The 22,681-nt window shown below is 38.8% G+C and overlaps 1 protein-coding gene across 4 annotated transcripts; it reads right to left on the bottom strand.

The window, feature by feature from the left end:
- Nucleotides 1-210: 210 nt before the first annotated feature.
- On the bottom strand, nucleotides 211-20,206 carry LOC122661690 (probable ubiquitin-conjugating enzyme E2 23). Of its 4 annotated transcripts, none has more exons than XM_043857171.1 (9): nucleotides 19,958-20,204; nucleotides 17,036-19,139; nucleotides 16,380-16,520; nucleotides 15,335-15,838; nucleotides 8,401-8,470; nucleotides 8,152-8,291; nucleotides 5,246-5,557; nucleotides 658-1,056; nucleotides 211-549 (listed from the first exon to the last, which is right to left on the bottom strand). In XM_043857171.1, the coding sequence occupies exons 2-8, from the start codon at nucleotides 19,115-19,117 to the stop codon at nucleotides 805-807; spliced, it is 3,501 nt and encodes a 1,166-aa protein (XP_043713106.1). In that variant the 5' UTR covers nucleotides 19,118-19,139; nucleotides 19,958-20,204; the 3' UTR covers nucleotides 211-549; nucleotides 658-804. The 4 variants fall into 4 exon arrangements, with proteins under 4 accessions (XP_043713106.1, XP_043713107.1, XP_043713108.1 ...); XM_043857172.1 differs by having other exon boundaries at nucleotides 211-512; XM_043857173.1 differs by having other exon boundaries at nucleotides 211-382.
- Between the last annotated feature and the right edge of the window lie 2,475 nt (nucleotides 20,207-22,681).

The following is a 22,681-nucleotide window of genomic DNA, read 5'->3' as shown; positions in this document are numbered from 1 at the left end:
GTATTGGTATCGATACCGATGGTGACAAATACAGGATCTTAAATTATCTATAAAAACTATAAAAAAAAAAGACTGAAAATAAGAACAACTCTTCCAACCACTATGGATACTGGACTCTTTCTTCATTGGAAATTTATTCATCAATCCTGAAAGAAAGCAGATAAGGGAAGCAAAGTCTATGAGCACCTCAAAAGAAATCTTATTCTTGTAATGTCACAAATTAATTTCCTATCATATTATACCAAATCAATTTGAATGTATCTACTACAAGTTAAAGGCTGATGCAAGACTATGTACTTGTTCCCAATCTCTGCAATTTTAGCAGAGGTAAAATTTCACTGACACAGAGGAGAACCTGTAACTTTGCTCCAAAGAACTCCATCTGCTAAAAATAAAGAATAAAGAGAAAATATGGTTCACACAAGCTCTCAAACATGACAGAGAATGTCTCTGCCATGAATTATATAGATCCAACATTTAAATATCAGCAAAAACTGTACACTGGGCAGTTCCTGAAAAATACCAACGCCATAAATTAGAATAGCTGACCTCCTTGACTTGAAGAGAGAGAGAGAGAGAGAGATTTTGCGAGGTTAGCCCTGTTTTTTTTTATCTCCACCGTGAAACATAGCAACAACAGAAATTAGAACAGCTGACCTCCTTTACTTGAAGAAAGAGATTTTGGGAGGTTAGCCCTTTTTATCTCCACCGTGAAAAATAGAACACCAGAAATTAGAACAGCTGACCTCCTTTACTTGAAGAAAGTGATTTTGGGAGGTTAGCCCCTTTTTGAAGATATCTCAGCTATGACTTTTCCAGGTGCTTGAATTCGTGACAGTCAGCTCCAACTTTTCTTAGAGCAAGAATTAGATCAGGGAGTATCTTAGCCAACACTAGCTTGAAACCAACGGAAGTTGAATTTGCGTCGCCCTTGTCACATATGGAAGCATCCTTTGACAGAGAACCAATTAAGTAGCCTTCTTTATAGGCATCACACGCTCTAAGGATGTAAGAACCACGCCTCCTGAAATGGTCTTTGATGAGCTCTTCAAAGTCCTAAAATCATCAGAAACATGGTTAAATTATAGAAACTTGATATCAAGAAACTGTTACATTTTGATGAAAAAGCATGGAGCCCTCTTGCCTTCAAAATGCCTGGTTTTAATTTTACCAGCGCCTTTATATTGCACTGGTAAAGCCTGTGGGTTATTATCCCCAGGGCCTGGAACCGAGTCCCGCCTTCATCTCCCCCTCACCCCCAAAAAATTAAAAATAAATAACATATTTTCATGGTTATTCCCTTTCCAACAAATAAAAGGAATAGCCATGAAAATAAATAACATAACTGAGGTAAAAGAGGTTCCTAGCTATCTGGACTTGTATCTTCCAGAACTGGACCTCCACATTAAAATGCAATAGTCTGCTATTCAAACAACCAAAAATAAAAAATAAAAAAATCCAATAACCCTTCCCAGCCTTCCCTCCCTCCCCCCCCCCCCTCCCCCATACAAACGCAAAGACATACTGCAATGTTGAAGACAGGTGTGCATTCAGTTTTCTTTGAAATGTCGAAGACATATATAATTATGTACTGCAATGTTTAAAGAAGGAAAATACCACAACAATACAAATCCCAACCACATGTTTATGGCACAGCTGCAAGAAAATGCAGACAACCAGAAGACATGTATGTACTTCATCTTGTCCTCCGCGCCCCCCCAAGTCCCTCTTGGTGAGGTGTATCAATAACTTATAGTGAAAGAGTGAAAAATCTTATCAATTAAATTGCCCAATCAATGAAATCCTATCAGGTAGGTTTTTACTAGAAGTAGAAGATTCAGCCAGTTTATAATTCAATTGATGGCTATAGAGACCATACCACATTGAGTGCACCATTGTACTATATTCCCTTCATACCACCAAGATTGTAAAGTCTGACAAATCCCACTTAGTAAGGAGAGTTTGTTATTGCATTAATTGCCTAAATATTTTTCATTAATGATCCAAACATTAAACCCAACCCAATTGGACAACTAGTTCTCCTTGCTCTCTGCCCCTTCTCCCTCAATTAATCATTAGGGGAAATATCATCCCCCTCCCCTCTAAGTTTCCATAATATCAACCCAATCCCCAAGTTTTGAAAAATGATAATGCCCTCCCCTACTTTTTAAAGATTCTATCAACCGTACCCTAACCGTTAAAAAACGTCATTAAGTGATGACGTGGCATGTACAAAATTTCTAAAATCCCAAAATACCCTTAATATAATTCTATTCCAATTTTGCCCTCCCCTACTTCCCCTTTTGCATCTTCTTCTCCCATTTCCTCTTCTTCCTGTGTTTCTTCTTCTTCTTCTTCTTCTAATTCCTCTTCCGCCAGCACCACCATCATCGCCACCACTGCAGCCTCCGATCCTCTTCCACCCCTAGAACCACCACCACCGCCGAAACCCCTCTTAGGAGATTTAGAATGCCACTAAAATCGTTGGAGGTCAGATCAAGGTGTTGAAGAAAAGAGATTTGAGAAATCGATTTTGGTATTTGTCCATTCTTTGTTTCCACTCAAATCAATGACTTCAATTTGGAGTTTTTGATTCAATAAATTGCAGATCTTGCTACAATAGATAAATTTAATTGATTTACTGCTATTTTACCAACTAAAAGAGGGAAACAATGGCTAAAACAGAAGATCAAACATAAACATGATTCGCCACTGATTTAAAAGGGGGAATTCTGTTTTGATATGAATTTTTGATCTGGTCTTTCAACAGGGTTATGGGTTGACCGAATCATGTGGAGTTGCAACATTAGAGAATCCAAATGTAGGAACTCGAATTTTGGTTCATCTGGGCAACTTGCTTCAGAAGTTGGTAGTGGTGGTGCTGGCGGTGATCTGGTCTTGATGATTGTTGCAGCCATTCGGTGTGATTCCGGCACTGGAAGACGGAGATCTAAAACTATTCGAATCTAGAGTGATAAGCCGATAACGGTGTACTTGACGAAGAAATAAAAGGACCAAGGTGAGGATTTGCTGAGATTGAAAGGGGGAAATTTGAAGGAAGAAGCCATGGTAGGGGTATGGATCGAAGTGGAATCGCAGCAATACACCCCTGCTATTACACCTATCATCTCTGAATACTTCTTAGCTCCTATGCGAGGCAGAACCCCTGACCAGAAGGCGATCGATGATGGAATTGAAAAGTTTTCGAAGGTATTGGATGTGTATGAGGCGAGGTTGTCGCAGAGCAAGTACTTGGCTGGGGATTTCTATAGTCTTGCAGAGCTGCATCATCTCTCTTGCACCCATTACTTCATGAAGTCTCCTTCGGCTTTTCTCATCAACAATCATTTCGCAGAGGGGTTCAGCGGTGCTGGCGGTGGAAGAGGATTGGAGGCGGCAGTGGTGGTGATGATGGTGGTGCTGGCAGGAGAGGAAGAAGAAGAAGAAGAAGAAACGCAGGAAGAAGAGGAAATGGGAGAAGAAGATGCAAAAGGGAAAGTAGGGGAGGGTAAAATTGGAATAGAATTATATTAAGGGTATTTTGGGGTTTTAGAAATTTTGTACATGCCCCATCATCACTTAATGGCATTTTTTAACAGTTAGGGTACAGTTGATAGAATCTTTAAAAAGTAGGGGAGGGCATTATCATTTTTCAAAACTTGGGGATTGGGTTGATATTATGGAAACTTAGAGGGGAGGGGGATGATATTTCCCCTAATCATTAAACACACTAAAGGCAGTATAGGCAAGAAAAAAAAAATTTAAGCATCTAATACTGCAACAAAAAAAATGAATTGGGGCATTGAAAAACTCCAAAACAGTCTTTGTGGGATGGAGGGTGTAACACACGATGAACCCAGATACAAAAGAAGTTATCTCCAACAATCAGATCGACTTGAGGTAAAACTAGAAAGCCAAAAAAGTGCAGCCAACCAAACTCGTAATTTTATAGTCGATAACAATGAAGCCCATATAACTATGATTACACAAAAAATTAAGACGATACTCCAATGGTATTTCAGTCATGTAAAGAAGGGATTTTCTTATTGACACCAAGTAAGGTCTTAAATAATTTATAACCATATTTTTTTGCCCTCTTAGTATAACACGTTTTTTTTTTTCAGAGAGCATAAAATCCTGTCATTTCACATGTGTACTCGAAACGTGTGGGAGACAATGATAGCTTTTCAGAATGAAATAACGGTAAGTTCAAATAATTTTGAAAATCCCTTTTTTAACCCTGACTTAAAAGAACTTTTGGGAATAAGAGAAGGGGCAATCAAAATAAGGTTACATATTCCATAGTTCGAAAACTCGCGAGATCTCGCCGAGTTTCTCGGTTTTTGGAAAAGCCGAGACGAGACTGCCTACGAGTCTCAAAAGTGCAATATCTCGGCGAGATCTCGGATCTCGGTTTCGACCCATTATTTTAACCCACCTACCACTTAAATACCTTACCTAATTGGACAAAACTCGACATATCTCGGCGAGATCTCGGATCTCAGGTTGACCCAAAGTTGAGGCTTCGAGTTGAAAAAAAAAAATGCACCAACTCGGCGAGATCTCGCCGAGATCTCGACTCGTCTCGGTTTTTCCAAGAGTCGAGTTGGTACCGAGACCCGAGTTTTAGTACCTTGACATATTCTAAATACACCTATAGTTGTGCAATTCAGACAGTCCCTAAGAAAGAGGAGATTATAACCACTATCTAAAGCCGAATGGAGGTAAGAAAGCATAAGCACATGACACAGACAGAGGATATGTTGCGACTATAGAGTTTTATTTCTCAGACATTTGTCCTGAACTCTCTTTTATAACCATTCAAACTGATGCTAATTGCGGAAAGTAAGGTGGGTGGTTTCAGTACCAACTTTGCCAGTTTTGAGAGAAGATATCTCCCTGGTGATATAAAAAAAGGGGTGGTCCCAGTGCACAAGGCTCCCGCCACTGTGGGGTCTGGTGATGGGTAGATATGTACACAGTCTTAACCCCGCTTCGCAGAGAGGCTGTTTCCCGATTCAAACCCACGACCACCAGGTCGCAATGGAGCAACCTTACCATTGTGCCGGGCCTGCCCTCTCCCTGGTGATACAAGGTACAACAAAAAAATGCAGGTATGGCATTGCAAATCATCACCTTTTGGGTTCCCAAGGGAGACCATCATGTCCCAACAACAATGGAACACTAGAAAGAATTAAGGGAACTAAAGCAAGAACATAACAAGAGTTTGGAATACGGCTATCACCTTGGGAGGCCTTCGCAAAAGTTGCATCATTGACTTGCAATTCAACAAGAATGTGTTCTCATTGTAGGATAATGAATTCTTTTCTCCTTCAGCTGTCCCAACTTGTTTATCATAACCAGCTTCATTGAAATATGGCTTAGAATTGAGCACTAAACCCTGGAGCGAAACCAGGACCTGAAGGATGCTTGAGGATGATGGGTCCCAGACTTCATTTCCTCGGCCAGCCCAGGTATTTAAAAGACTAAGGCAGACCTTTCCATCCTCATATAGATTTGGGTTTATCCTCCAGCCACCAGAATGATAGTGCACTGACTGCAAGATCAAAGAAAAAGAATATCAGACCTTTTTATAGCAAAAACCAAGGTTCTAGAGGCATTTATTATGACTTAGAAGTTATAGACAATTACTGTCATGTAATGGTCCTTATATTCTGCTATTTTATTTCTTAATGATTAAGTATTGCATGTATTGAACTAATATAAATATAATTTCACTATGCTAATAGTAAATGCCAAAAAAGAGATTATAACAACTATTATAATGGGGAAAACATTTAATAATGGCGGTTACTTATTATGTGATAGTTGTCAACGCGTCGCCTAGGCGTCTAGGCACCTTCAGAGTGTCAAGTCGATGCCACGTCATATTGGATTAGGTAAGGCGGTCTGCCTTGGCCACCTGGGCGTCTCCTAGGCATCTCCTTGTACGTCTTGGTCCGTCTAGGTGGGCACCTTATGTTGCTTTGTATTTTATTTTATATATAACATGGATTCTTTTCGTAACATTTTTATTTGGCGGTGTATAGGATTAGTGCTTGCAATATATGGAATCATTGAATCTTAAACCCAGCTATACTGTTGTATCTGGTTATACTGTTATTTTTTATCACTAATTCTCTGCTAGAATCAGTTTTGATCCTATGTGACATCAAATATCATTGAACTGAATTAGTGAAATACCTGCTTTTTTCAATTTATATTTAAACTGCTTGTTTTTACTGCTATTTTGTTGTGACCAATTGGTCAGTCTTACAATAGATGATGTTAATTTATATTTAACTGCTGGTTTCTTTAATTGGCAGTGAATTTACTTATGTCTATACTAGTTATATGGCATAGGGGAAAAAACACTAGGGAGCCTTCTCTCCTAAGCACCCCTCCACCTCCTTGGTTACCTTGGTGCCTTTACAACTATGATTATGTCTGTTATTTACACCATAAACTAAGAATGTTCTAGGCAGCATGGGAGGGTTATACCTCGAAGCTTGCCCGGAGGCAAAGGTTAACCTTGAAAGTCAATGCTTAAAATGCAATTGGCACAAAACATGCCTCTCATCAAGAAGTTGGCGGGTTCTAGCCGCTTCACACATAACAAATAATATTATCATTATGGCTCTAAATGGTTGGAATTAAGTGATGGGAAGGGAAATGAAATTAAAACAAAAAATAAAAGGGAAGGGATTACTGGACAGGTACAGCCATACAACATAGGTGGGGCAACACCTAGTTCTGCCACATGGCAGGTCAGATGCTGCTGAAAGTTTGTAGACAGGTACATCCCAAGTTCCCTTGCTCAAATATCAAGCATCAGTGCAAACAAAGTCAGCCACACAGAAAAACTGCAAAACAAAGCATAAAAATCCAGGACTCCGGACAAGGTCTAGGGATCACCAAGAGGGTGCATGGAGATACATGAGAGGGTATACGATTGAATTATAGTTTGAAATTTGATACATGGTCAATCCAGACCATTTTCTAGAATATCCAACAATTGGCATACATGGGAAGGTATGCCCATCCATTGATTCCATATGGGTGTTCCCACCCATAAACCTTTCACCAAAATAAAACTTTTGCAAGCATTACCAATGTTGATTCATAATCAACTCAAAAAAGGGCGTACCCAGTGCACGAGGCTCCCGCCATTGCGGGGTCTGGGGAGGGTCATAATGTACACAGCCTTAACCCTGCTTTCACAGAGAGGCTGTTTTCAGACTCGAAGTCTCGAACCTGTGACACTTGGTCACAATGGAGCAACCTTACCGTTGCACCAAGGCCCGCCCTCTGATTCATAATCAACTCAAAAACGTACTAAATCAAGAAATTAAATTTTACTTCACCTTTCAACCAAATTCCTTCAACTCCAATAGGAAAATAAAAATCCATTTTTAAAGTTGAGTTACCATATTGGGTAAGATTTCAAGTTAGTTACACAATCATGATTACAATTTACAAAGTTTACATTTTCTTCTGTAAATTAATTTCACTTCCCTTTACTTGTAATCAGACAGATCCTATATAGTTCAGAATTAAATTCTTTACTAATGAATTTTGTTTGATAGATGTTTAATCATGAAATTGTCTAAAATGACAAGTGTTAAAAGAAGGGGGTTGGGAAGGAACGTTTAAAATAACATTTCAATTAACTCAAATCAACTAAGTCTTATCCCAATGCCCAACTAAATGGGGTAAACTACATGAACCCTATCTCGACATTCAACCCTACTTAGTCACTTTGTTGTTAACCCAAGTTCATCCTTGTCTTTCTTCATGACTTCCCTCTGGTTCATTTTTGGTCTGCCTCCCATTCTTCCAGCCATCTAAACTGTACCTATCATTCCCCATTACTGGTGCCTACTCTTTTCCTTCCTTCTTTTTTTTTTTTTTTGATTATTTGTATGGGTATCAGATGTTTTCAATACATATATTTATATTGGAAAGCTGTTTCACGAGGCTTATGCACCACAACATGAAGCTTAACATTGTGTTCTTGCCAAATGGAACGCTGCTTAAGCCAAATTGGTCATTATCATTATAAAGCGGTCACAACTTCATTAGAAGAATGTTAAGGAAGAGCATGTTCCATATTCTAACAAAAATCTTTAAGCAGCATATAGATTCTCTTACCGGTGGAACCAGAGGATACTCCGGTGGAAGATGAAAATCAAAGATAAATAAGCCATCTTGGTAAGGTGTCCCATATGCTCCAACAATGGCAGCCCTTAAGAGATCCATTCGATCTTCGTAGACTCGCACATATATGCCATCTGCAAATAGAATATATGATCTAAAGTTATAGCACATAAGCTGAGTAAGCTCAAAAAATGTCCCAATGATACATTAGGCTTCCTTAAGTAACTAATACATCATATATACCTGGAAGGTTCTTCTGAAGGATGCCCCAATCTTGCTGAACCTTCTTGAGCCACTTCCTTTCATTGTTATTCTGCAAAATTAGAATGGTGAGTATGCTCAAGTTGGTTAATTCATAGGTGGGCCATGCGCAACACACACAGCAGGGGACAGTTTTGCTTATGCAAATGTACATGAATGACACAAGTATTACTGTTAGAAGCCCTGTAGAACTGAATGCTTGAGTGATCAATATGGATCACCAAGCCTTTTATTTATATTCAAAGAGTTACAATCAATCAACCTGAAATTAGGAAAGCTACCTTTACCGATTCTAATTAGGAATACCTAATAAGAATCAGCTAAGGGAAGGAAAAATAAAGAGGGCAAAAATACCACTATCAGGTAAGACATTATTTTAACACTCCCCCTCAAGTTGGAGCATAAATATCAAACATGCCCAACTTGACTAGAATAGGATAAAAAACGTTTCCACTTAATCCCTTAGTGAACACATCTGCTAACTGGTCAACAGACTTCACAAAAGGAACACAAATCAGCCCTTCTTCCAACTTCTCTTGATAAAGTGTCTACCAACCTCCACATGCTTGGTACGATCATGCTGAACTGGATTGTGAGCAATGCTAATGACACCCTTGTTGTCACAATACAACATCATGGGAAGACGGACATGACCACCAAGATCTTGCAATAAACCTTTGAGCCATAACAATTCACAAATACCCTGTGTCATAGCACGAAATTCTGCTTCAGCACTAGACCTTGCCACTACGTTCTGCTTTTTACTACGCCATGTGACAAGGTTTCCACCGACAAAAGAGTAATAGTCGGAGATGGATTTCCTATCAGAGGATCAAGCCCAATCAGCATCAGTATATGCTTCAACATGAAGATGGCCATGAGGAGATAAAAGAATTCCTTTTCCCGGGGTTGACTTCAAATACCGGAGAATTCGAAGAATGACATCCATGTGAGAAGAAAATGGATCATGCATGAACTAACTTACCATACTAACAGCAATGGCTATGTCTAATCGTGTTTGAGATAGATAAATAAGCTTTCCCACCAGTCTCTGATAACGACCTTTGTCAACAGAATCACCCTCATTTTCTTTGAGCCGTGTAGTAGCATCCATAGGTGTATCAGAAGGATGACACCCTAACATTCCAGTCTCTGTCAGCAAATCTAGGATATACTTTCTTTGAGAAAGAAAGATGCCCTTAGAGGAGCGAGCAACTTTTATCCCTAGATAGTACTTGAGGTTTCCAAGATCTTTTATTTCAAATTCCTTACCAAAGAAAGTCTTCAACTTGCTGATCTCATTATTATCATTCTCGGTAATCACAATGTCATCCACATAGACTATGAGAATGGTTATTTTTTCACCATTCCTTTTTATAAACAAAGTATGATCAGCATTACTCTGCCTATATCTAACAGAAACCATAGCCCTGTGAAACCGTCCAAACCATGCACGGGGTGATTGCTTCAGCCCGTATAAGGCACGCTTCAATTTACACATCTTGCCATTGGTCTTATCACATGAGAAACCTGGTGGAATATCCATATACACTTCCTCTTCAAGCTCTCCATGGAAGAAGGCATTCTTCACATCTAACTGCTGCAATTCCCATCCCAGATTTACTGCACAAGATAGTAGTACTCTGACAGTGTTCAGTTTTGCAACTGGTACAAAGGTCTCCTGGAAGTTGATCCCATAAGTTTGAGTAAATCCCTTTGCCACCAATCGTGCTTTGTATCGATCCACAGTACCATCTACCTTCTGTTTCACCACAAACACCCATTTACATCCAACTAGTTTCTTTCTTGGAGGAAGAACCACAAGCTCCCATATATCATTCTTTTGTAAGGCTTTCATTTCCTCCATCATTGTTGCCTTCCACTTTCCATCTGTAAAAGCTTCCTGCCAATTCTGGGGAATACGAACAGAAGAAAGAGAAGAGACAAATGTTCGAAAGGATGGAGAAAGAGAATCATAAGATATCACATGAGAAATAGGATGCTGAGTGCAAACCCGAATACCTTTGCGATGAGCAATAGGTGAATCAAGAGAAGAGATGTTACTTGGAGAATGATCTGGTTCCAGAGCCTGCAGCTGGATGGGTACTGGTGCTGCAGTGGATGGAAGTTGCTTGTTTTTGGAATATCCTCTCTGATAGGTTTGAAGATTATAGTCATTAATTCTCTTCTGAAATTTCCCAATAGTTCGTTGGACTGGAGTCAACTCCCCCTGAATAGGATGTTCATCAATAGGATTTTCAGCATCTAAGTTCTTCCCCTGTGGAAAATCCTCTGTGGCTACATTAGGAGGTAGGGGAGGAGCAGAAGGGGGAGGAGGGATGGGTCAATAGTCGGCTGGTTCCGAACAGGTTGGTTTTGAGCAGGAAGCTCGACCAACACATCTTCACTGAAATTCTCCCCCTGAAGAGGTGTAGATGGATAATAGGAGAGAGCTTCATGAAAGATAACATCCATACTTTCCAAGATACGACGGGTGGGTGGATGGTAACATTTATAACCCATTTGGGGAGGAGAATATCCCCAAAAAATACAACTAATGTCACGGGGTTCAAGTTTGCTAGGGGATCAGGTATCTCTTGCATAACAGACACAACCAAAAATTTTCAAGGGAACTATAAAAGGAGGAAGAACCCTCTAATAAAGTAGCAGGGGTCTGTGAGTCAAGGACTCGGGTAAGCAACCTATTAATAAGATAAGTTGCAGTAAGGACAGCATCTCCCCAGTATTGGGAAGGAACAGAACGGGCAAACATAAGAGCCCGAGCCACCTCTAGGAGGTTGCGGTTTTTCCTTTCAGCCACACCATTTTGGGTTGGGGTATCAACACAACTGGTCTGATGGAGTATCCCATGGGCAACAAGGTAATTTTGGAACCAACCATCTATATATTCTTTGCCATTGTCACTTCTCAATATTTTGAGAGTGGCATTTTATTGGGTCTGAAGCATCTTATGAAAATTTGGAAATAAGAAAAAACATCACTTTTTTGTTATGCACCATGTACTCCTAAAATGACATTCAATAAAAGAAACAAACCAACGATGGCCGGATAGGGAAGGTTTACGGCTGGGTCCCCATACATCAGAGTGAACAAGATTAAAAGGAGAAGAACTTCTTTTTTAGAAATAGAATAAGCAGAACGATGTTGTTTAGCCAAAACACAGGCCTCACAGAAAAATTCGTCCTTATTACATTGTTTAACTAATATTGAAAATAAAAGAGATAAAGTTCCTAAAAGGGGATGACCTAGTCATTTATGCCATTGTTGAAGTTCAAAAGAGACTAATGAGTTTTGATGAATAGAAGCAGGAAGTTGTGGTGAAATAGGACTCCCATCATCAAGCAGGTACAATCTACCATGCATCTTACCACATCCAATCGTCACCCCCATTGCCCGATCCTGAAAAACACAGTGGGAAGGGAAGCAAGTTACTTTGCAATTTAAGTCACGGGTAAGACTACTGATGGATAGAAGATTAGTGGTAAATTTGGGTATATGTAAAACAGAGGATAAAGTTAGAGATGGAGAACAACTGATAGATCCCTTCCCAGAGACAGAAGAGAGAGAACCATCAGCCACTCAAACTTTATCTTTACCAGAAGTATGAACGATGAAATAGGCTGGAGGATCCAGTCATGTGATCAGTGGCACCGGAGTCAATGATCCAAGGAGAAGAGACTACCGATGCACAGTGACCAGCAAATGAAATACCTGAGTGGGCAAAATTTGAACCTGGAGTGGTGGAAGAACTGGCAGAAGTCAATGTAGTAGAAGGAGCAAAAGCCTGTAACATACGACGGAAAGCCTGAAGTTCCTCCTTGGATAGTCCAGTGTCAGTAGTAGGAGTAGTAGTGACAGCCTCAGTATGATTGGCTTTGTTTTTCGATTTCCCGCGAGCAGCACGCTTAGCTTCAAAGTCGGCTGGTTTACCATGCACCTTCCAACATATGGCTTTAGTGTGCCTCAACTTACCACTATTTTCACATTTGATGGCTGCCTTTTCAGATTTAGAAGTTTCAGCAATAGGAGGATTCGAAGCAGTCCCAGTGTTTAGAGCTAACTGATCTGGAGGTGTAGTATGGAGCATAGCTACACGTCGCCGATGTTCAATATGAACTAATGCATAAGACTGTTCCAGAGTAGGGAAAGGATCTTTGCTGAGAATCTGAACTCTAATCGGATCGTATTCAACATTAAGGCCAGCCAAAAAATCATAAACCCTAAGTTTATCAACATGTTTCCTGTATGCAGCAATATCAGTAGCAGTAGTGAGCTGATAATCAGAGTAATGATTAAGTTCTTGCCGGCACTTGCGGAGTTCAGCATAGTATTAAGAGACAGTTAACTCATTCTGTTTAGTATCATGAATTTTTTTTCGTAATTCATATACCTGAGCATCATTCCCAACCTGGGAATGTGTATCCTTTGCAGCCTTCTATATCTGAGCAGCAGTGTCTAAGAGGAGGTAACCAGGAGCAATGGAAGAATGCATAGAGTGGATAAGATATGACATTACCATAGAGTCATGAGATAACCATCGAGCCAGGGCAAGTCCTCCTTCAACAGATTTGGGAAGGCTGCCAGTAAGGTGTCCTGTGTAGCCACGACCAGCAATGGTGAGGTAAGTGAACCTGCAATTTAGTGGGACAAGCAAAAGGAAGGTACTCTGGATGAGCAAATCCATCTGAGTCAGCTGTAGTAAGATCCGACATGATGTCAAGAATGTATGATACACGGGTTTTGAGATTCCCAAAAATTTAGCCATAAAAAAAGGCTCAAATTTGGATCGAAAGTCCCTCTGGTAGGAACAATAAGTCTTCAAAAGATCAGCAACTTCTGATGAGAAAAAAAAAACCCTAGCAGGGCAATTACCAGAATCGAGCAAAGAACTGGGTTTTGAATTTGCAGAAATTCCAGCCGTCAGACTAGGCTGAAACTGAGGTTGAGTTTCCCTCTTGTAGTAAAGAACAAGTCCTCAAAATATGAGTTTATTCTGATGTGCAGATAAGAAGCCCTAATTTTAACAAAAATTAGGCCAAAAAACAGGTTGGAGAGAGATCGTAGAGCTGAATCTGTCTTGACTTGATCCAATACTACAGTCTTCAAACAGGAAGAGGTGTGTACCAGGAATAGCAGGAACCAATCCCCAGGAAAAAACAGAAATCGATCTTTAGCTTTGTGGGAAGAACTCGATCTCCAATGATGGAGGAAACCTGCCGACAGTAGGCCACAACAGTAATCTTCAGTCTTCAATGAGGCGATTGTGAGGGCAGCATCTAAATCTTCATTAGATCACCTCATAGGTGCTATACTGAGTGACAGAGAGGAGCCGAGAGTGGTGGAGAAGGGAGAAACCAGAAAAAAACTTTGAGAACTTCTTAGATCAGATTTAGCTCTGATACCGTGATAGAAGCCCTATAGAACTGAATGCTTGAGTGATCAATATGGATCACCAAGCCTTTTATTTATATTCAAAGAGTTACAATCAATCAAACTGAAATTAGGAAAGCTACCTTTGCCGATTCTAATTAGGAATACCTAATAAGAATCGGCTAAGGGAAGGAAAAATAAAAAGAGGACAAAAATACCCCTATCGGGTAAGACATTATTTTGACAATTACTAAATAGAATACATATGCTAATTAATACAAAACAAGAACAAGAGAAACTTTGAAATAAATAATAAACAATAAACAATTTATATTATAGCAAAATGCTTCCTCCACTCATATGATCCAGCAGGACACATGAGGATTTGTCAGGCTGATCATTGGATAGATTTGTGATCCCCTTGATAGGTCAACTATCGAATACGATGGCCTATCTCCACCATTTAGCCCATCGTGTATGGGCCTTACCCATTTTGATTTTTCAACGGTGCCTATTTAGCTTCTTGTTGAGTTCACTTTCCAAAACTTTTCAAGGTTTTTTTAATACCTCCATGATGACACATTGGAATGTCAAATGGTCTCAGATTTTGGTCGTGGTTCAATGATGATGTAAACATGTCCACCAAATTTGGGCCCCAACCAAACTGCCCCATGGCAGTTTTTGAGGGCATGACACCAAACCTTTTAAGGCATCCTGTGATGAACCCCGTTCCCTATATTATTAGCAACTAAAAAGCAAAACAGAGAAGCAGAATTTCGGAAGATTAGAAATTACAGTGAGAAGACTTCATTTCCAGGAATGCAGATATACTCTTCAAGCACTTTAACCCACCTACATCACATCTAGAGAAATAGAAGCAAGGCGACATTTATGACAAGATATGTGCAACATGGTGTAAAAATACAGAGACGTATAATTCTAGACAAATCCATTACAGTAAGGCCTATCAAAACACGCATCTGTCCACTCATTTTTATTCATCATTTGAGTTACTAAATATATTGAATGCAACACATTTTCATTTTTACAAGTAAAGGACCTTTTTGAATATAGAGTAGATTTTTCAGTTCTAAGTTCTAACCACTCTGTCCATCCCACAGAGACTGTCCTCTTTGGACTCATTTTATGTCCCAAAATCTTTGTCCACTGTGCCATTTAATGCATTGTGTTTTTTTCTCAAACTTCCAAGTAATCATTAATTATGTATTTGAGTTGGCACCACCAATTTGAGTCGAGGTTAATTTTGGAAACTTCAATTAAGATTAGTGGGTATTAATGAGAGAACAACTTCACCTTAGGAAATGGAATTTGTCCAACGTTCAGTCATAATGGGATGGAAGGAGGGTATGTATAAAGATGTATTAACATATCAAAATCCATGATCAACCATAACCAATTCCAACTCAAGTGTCCATGCCAAATCTAGGATACTTATATTACCAAGGAAGAGTTGCAGGGAAATTAATGGTCCAAAAGGAAATATCAAACAAGATAAATAATGTACCTGTCCACTTGCACTAATAAAGTAATGGTCCAAAGGATCTTTAGCGGTATCAAAACGTTTGAAGCTGCAAGTTTCATCCTCATAACTCACTGTCATGTTGAATGAATCTAGTTCCTTAGACCTCAACCAGCATAAAGATTCTGCGGCAGCCAATACATCTGCACCCACTAAGGCATGTTCTGCATGTTCAGTAGTTTGAGGACCATAACTATCAACTGCATCAAATTCCTGAGAACTGGAGCCAGAAATTGTCACTATTCTCTCGGGAACATCAATAAAATTCTGTGATTCAGGTGCGCTCTCGTCCCCAAATTCTGAACATAGAGGATCTGTCTGCTTTCTTCCACTTGAGAAAAAGCCACTGGCAAGTCTGGTAACGAACCCAAGAGCAGCTAAGGACATAGATAATGGTCCATTTCGTCCGGAATTGTTCTCTTCTGAATGACTTGTCATGCTGTCTTCTACCTCAGGATTGTTGTCAATGGCACTTTGCAGTTCAGCATCCTGAGCATAATCTATTGAAAGTCACAATCCATTCACTTACCCAACATATAAAGCCAAGGGAGTAATTTATGAAGCCAGGAAATATGACATATCCATCTGGTAACCATAAGGACACTCTCCCTCTAGGTTGTATTTCTATCTATTTTATTATCAATAAAATTCTAAAGGAATGTGCAGGACCCTCAAGGGCTTTTCTGGGTTTTGGAAGGAGAAACAAGAAACTAAAAAAAAAAAAAAAAGTTTTTCTAATGCAAAGTGATGTATGACACATTCATGGGCTGAACCAACTATTTCATGGGCCCCACCTAACATCTAATGTGAAAATGGTCCCAATAGAATGATTCTAATCATCTAATCTATAACTCCCACAGTTCCCATAAGTTATACCCATCACTTATGGTTAAGGATATCCTACAGTTATCTCTTTCCAATGTAAGGCCCATGAATCGTGGACCTCACTCATGCATAAGAACCAGACAGGTATTAATTACAGACTTTTTCCCACCAAGACAAGCATAGCAATATTTCAAAAGGAAATAACCTCTTCAGCATTCTCAAGCACATCCATTTCTTCTTCATCAACTGTTTCCCAACTAGCTGCATCATCACTAACTTCACTCCCAGCTCCAATAGATTCCTCGTCATCATCCCGACCAACCACATAGATTGCTTGAGGCCCAACCTGAGACCAAAAATCAGTTATTAAAAACTGTTCAAAGTACTGCAAAGGTTCAATCGATAGCTCCACTGTTGGGACTACAGAAATTAAAAAAACAATTTGTTTTTATTAAGGGATAATTTTATTTACACTGCCTGTTGGGATAAGCTAATCTCAATACCCTCCCATGTATTGGCATGCATCCTTGTATTTTTCAGTCATACCCATGCACCCTCCCATAGTCCCTATATTTCAAAGCGCTACTTTGCCATTTGGCAGTATCCATTTAAGCTGAAACTTGACATGTAGGAAGGGGACAATGAAGACTACCCTACAACAAAATTTGGGCCTCATTTGGGAAGTTGAGATAAACTTATATCAACGGGCTGTTGAGGAAACCTTTGCCCTTTTGTTCACGTATAAAAGCTCTTATCGAAGAGAAACCAAGTGATTGTTCTCTCATGGGCTTTCAAGACCACATGGAATACTCATTGAAAAAAAGGAAAGCAATCAATATTTCTAAAGAAGTAGATAGGTACCGTAGAAACCATCCCATCAGCCCATGTAACCTCAATGTCACCATCTTTAAGACCAGTTATATTTCCTACCCAAGAGAGATCTGAGAATTCAGCATAAGCTTCATCATTGGACGTTGCATCTACTTTCTTACATCCAGGATGTTTATTCAAGTCCCGCTTAACTTCGTTTTGTGCCTGTTGTTTTAATTCTTCTACAGAGTTCATCATACCAACTGTTTGACCAGAAGTAGAAACTGGGGATAAACGAACAACAACATCCCCGTAACAATAATCATAGTCGGGATGTGCCTCAAGTTCATACACGCTGACCACTTCCTCCTTATCGAACTCCCGGGGGTCTTCTGGCCTAGTAAGTGTCTTTAACCACCTCACAATGGCTGTTTTCTCCTTTGCATTAACACTTTTCACAACACCAACACGCTTCACTTCACTAGTATCATCACTGTCTTCTGAGGCCTTCTCCACCACATATTGTTCAGTAACAAATTCGTGATCCCCAGGGGTATCAATTGGAATTAAAGTGGTTGAATCCAGTCCAAATTCTGCCTTTCCATCTTGCCACGCAACATCTACTCTTGTCTTGGCATTTACTATCACAAGGGCTCTTTCAAAATCTTCTTCTTTTCTTCGAGCCTTCTTGTCTCTTCTAACCACTACTCTACGTATCTTTTTGCGATGAATAGGCCAACTTTCAAGCACAGGTTCCTTTGATACGGGCAACATATCACCACAAGAGCTACCTTCTGGTGAGACATTGTTTCCCATTTTTCCAATATTTTCATCCAAATTAGGAGGTATATCAAGATCCATTGCTTCAGTGTCTTGGAATGATGAAAAATTCTTGCTTAATTTCTCTTCAATGCCCATTTCTGAACCACATCCACATCCTGGATCAGCTAAGACCAGTCCATCATTAGTAGAATCATCAGGTTTTACTCCTGTTGAACTTTGACCTTGTTGAGTAGAAGATGATTGAGAATGTAACAGAAAGAGACACCAATCACCAAGCTGCCAATTGGCATGTGCAAAACACGATAATAGTTTCAGATTCTTTGGATTCTGCTCCTCAGCAGGAGTAGTTGCAGACCCAGAACCAAATCCAGAGCCAGCCGAAGCTATCCAGTAGATAAACACAGATCCAACAGTAACTTTAGTAACAGTACCTTCCAAACGGCTAGCTCTCCAAAGGCCAGAAAGCCATCTAGCATTTTTGAAAACCGACGAAGAACTTGCCCTAACCCGCTGACCTGGGTAGTAAGGAAAATGCCCATCTTCAAGGATGTTCTTGAAAACTGGTTTGAGCCGCAGAGGATCAGCTTTCGTGACTTTACACATCGCCCCGTCATCAAATAACACAGTAACATTGTCTAAAACATCATCAACTCGGCCCAGCCAAGGACCAAGAACTACATAATCACCAACTGAGAATTCTCGTACACGTTTCAAGTCTCTGGAGGAAACATCTTTTATGATGGACCCATCAGCAGCTAATAAATCAACCGAGAGATTGACATCCACCACAACACCCACTTGTCCTGTTGGGTTTAAAGCAGCCGCAACAATATCCCCATGCAAGAATCCTCTATCTACAACAGTTACATCATTGAGATTGTGTGTTGTCTCAGAATGATCCATCCAAATCACCCTGACTTGATCAGCTGTAAGAGGGTCACTCTTTGAGGCACCACCACTGTTCCTATTGCCATTCCCATTGTCATTCCCATTAGAATCACCATCACCCAAATCATAACCACCACCATCATTCTCAACACCGTCATCATCATCCTCGTCATCAGTAATGTCGCTTTCTGAATCAGAGTCACCAGCAACTTCTGTCACAACCCCAATCCGACTCCCATCTTTGTTGCACCTCACAACATCTTGTCTGTAAATACACGGGACATCGGGCTGGTTGACCTCAACCTCTTTTGGTTTAATTGCTTCTCGACCTTCAGAATTTTCAGTTGGCCCTGAAGTAAAACCATTTGTTTCACGATCTGCTAAATTCAAGTTGTTCTCATCATTTACAATTGGATTAGGCTCCGAGACAGTGGAAGTATCATTCCAGTGCTCATTCTCCATCTGAGTATTCGGAATAAAAATTCTGAAAGGAAAACATTACAGAACAAACAATGTTAAGTCTTCTTCTTCCCCTCTAATAATATTCCTCTTTCAAAGAAAAAACAATGTTAAGTTCTGAAGTTATCTTAGTAACAGCCAACAACAAAATACACAATCACTTCAAATTCACTTTTGAGGAAAGTTTCAGCCGTGCACGTGTGACGGAAGAAAACACGCATGCATATATATATTGGAAACATCCGTGAGATTCATCGAAATTGGAGCAGCTTTTCGCAACTATTGCACCTGAATCAGGTCCAAACCTATCGCCCAAAATCGTAGAAAGATACAAAAAATATATAGATGACTTACACACGTCATGTTAAATTAGACCCTCCCCACGGATTCAATATGGAGTTCATAGTTACAAATTCCAGTGAAAAAAGGGAAGGGAGCTTAACAAAGGATTAACACCCAACCATTCCAGCAACAAATCCTCCCGTTTCAACCATTTATCCATCCATAAACAGCTATATCCAGCTAGGTTAAAAAAATTTTACATTCAGCGAAAGCCAAACATCCGAGACGTCCTACACACGTCCAATAGGACAAAGGAAAAATTGCCGGGATTTTCAAAAGCTAAAAAGAAAAGGAGACGCAGAGAAACCCTAAAGCAGCTGACGATCAGCGGACAAACCGATCCTCGGTGTAGGAAACGACATCGAACAAATCAGAACAATTTAACCAAGCTCGAATACTTATCAAGTAAATCCAAAAGATCGAATGTTTTACGAGAAAAAAAAATTGAAAACCACCATTAATAACCAACAAAGAAAGAATTTGAGCTTTAAGAAGAAGAACCTTTGTTGCAGGCGTACACGAATCTCGACACAAAAATAAACAGAATTTCTCCAGAAACTGGGAAATCGCGTAAATCTATTGAAGGTGAATGAAAGATCTCTTTGGACGAACAGCTCGGTTCTCCTCTCCTCTCCAATCCTACTTGTTCTGGAACGTACAAACAAAGCAGCTGGAACGAAGCAGTGCAGGAGAGAAATATTTTTGTATTTGTAAATGCCGTCGCAACTCGCAAATCGCAACGTTAATTTTTTTTATTTTGACTTAAATGCCCCCTTCTTAAAACAAGATTGCCTAAATCAGAAGTCAAGCCATTGCAATTAGATGGTAACGGACTAACGGGGCGGGCTCAACTGTTTTAAGTCGGTAAATCCGACCCGTTCAATTTTGTACTCCCCTAACGTACGGATCTAATCGATCTTGGGAGTTTCGAAAGTGTGGACCTACATTTGGTGATCAAGCGGTAAGGAAAAGCTGCTCTTAGAACAATCAACCATCCCACGCCCGTTGAGTTCGAATCTCTATTTTTCAGTTTTTTTTTTTTTTTTTTTTTTTTTTGGGGGGGTGGTAAGAAAATACACATGTTTTACAGGTAGGTACAATTTTCCATAGAGCTCAAACTCAACCAAACCGCATAAACCAAATTGAACTAAACCGGATAAAATCTAAATCAGACCGAATAAGTCAAAACGAATAAATTTTGGTTAGATTTAAGTATTAGATTCAGAACCAATTCGGTTCTTGGTTCGGTTCCACATGAACTGAATTTGGATAGTAGTATGTTATTTTATTATAACACTAATATATTATAGTATATTAATACATTATAATACTAATATATTATAGTATATATTACTACAGTTAGAATTAGATTTTATAATACTATTATATTTATACTATACTATAATATTATATTGTGTTTTACCAAAAAAAAAATATTATAGTATGTATATTATAATATATAGACTAAGTAGAGGAATCAGAAGCAAACTATGTAAGAATCTAATTTTGGAACCGAATGAGAACTGAAACTGAACCGAAACTGAACAAATTCGGTTTTAGTATCGAATTATTGAACCAATTTGATTCCGGATCTCAACAACATTCTCTGAAATTGAACCAAAACCAAACCGAATCAATTGACAACCTTATTTTAGTATTGGTGGAGACAGATATCAATTCCTACCCGATCCCGTATCTGTGGTAAGCATGAATAAGGGTAGAAATTTCAAATTTTCAAAAGAAATAGGGCTAAATCTGTCTGATACGAACCGATATAGACCGATCCAAATTGGTATCGAATCGATATCAGCGAGATTGAGACCCATACTGATACCGATTGCTAAAACCATGGTCCATAGTCTCCAATCAAATGAATTGGATGGACTTGAATCATCCTTGTTGCATGTCGTCCAAACTTATTTTAATGGAATATAAGAATGTGAATATTGGATGATTCTTTCACAAAGAATATGAATGTAGGATCACCATTCACAAAAAATAAATAAATACATATGGAATTTTTTATTGACATCCTTTTAGGTGTGAAATAATTTGTAACTTTATTTTTTACCTTTCTAACATTTTATTTTTTTTTTACATTGAGGACAAAATTTGTCATTTCACACGTGTGTTTGAAAAGTGTGCAAGACAATAAAAGCTCTTAAGAATTATATGATGATAAATCATATTTTATATTATTTTATAAACTCAATTTTACCCTCAACTTAAAGAATTTTTTGAGAGTAAAACAAGGGGGCAATCAAAAAAAAGTTACATCCTCCAAGCGTAATTAATTAAAATGGGAATAGCAAAAAAATTGTTAAATGTTTATAATTGAAAAAACTAGACCAAAAAAAGGCACTATACACGTATAAATTGTGGGATAAACTCATGTCTGATTAATTCAATATTAATATTTGATATCTAGACATTATGTTTATATAATATAAACTTATTTTTTAGAAATAAAATTTCAAGCTTTTTAAAAAGTGTTGTTTTTCACTTAAAAATGTTTTTTTTTTTTTTTTTCTGTATTATTGAGATCAATTCGAAAAAACAGCAAAAGATTGGATGGTAAAAAAAAGACTTGTTTTAACTAAGTATGGTTCCAAGTACAACTATCAATATACAAGTTGTAATTTTATTTTGATTGACTTTTGTCTTATTCCCAAAAGCTATCTAAGTCCACGGTTAAAAAGAGAATCTCAAAATATTTTAAAAATGAGTTAGCATTTTGTTAGTTCAAGATTTGTCATTGTCTTAAATTTATTTTCAGTACTCATGTGAAATGACATGGTTTTATCCTCATTAAAAAAAATAAGTGTATTATACTTAAAGGGTTAAAAAGTAAAAGGTACTTTTCAACCAACTTTAATTACAACAATACGAGTATTTATAGAGAACTATTTTAAAATAAATGGTATATAAGTAAAAACAAGTGTAAAATAGGATGTAAAATAGTGAGTTAAAAATTGATTTATGAAAAGAGAGGGAGTGATGAAACTGCAATGGAGTCTAGACGGCCCAAACTTCTAAATCACCAAAAGGGAAGAATAAATAGTGTCTAGACCGCCCTTGGTACTCCAATTCGGCTATTCCTTGTCCATGGGATGGAAGGAAGAGAGAGGTGATAGTTGTGGATTCTAAGAAACATCTTCTTAGTCTCTCTTATGATTTATGAGGTGATGCTCGCTTACCTTACACTCCACTAGGCTCTTAGTATAT

The sequence above is a fragment of the Telopea speciosissima genome, chromosome 5, assembly GCF_018873765.1.
Source record: "Telopea speciosissima isolate NSW1024214 ecotype Mountain lineage chromosome 5, Tspe_v1, whole genome shotgun sequence".
NCBI classification, from domain to species: domain Eukaryota; kingdom Viridiplantae; phylum Streptophyta; class Magnoliopsida; order Proteales; family Proteaceae; genus Telopea; species Telopea speciosissima.
This window is presented reverse-complemented; position numbering and strand designations above follow the sequence as displayed.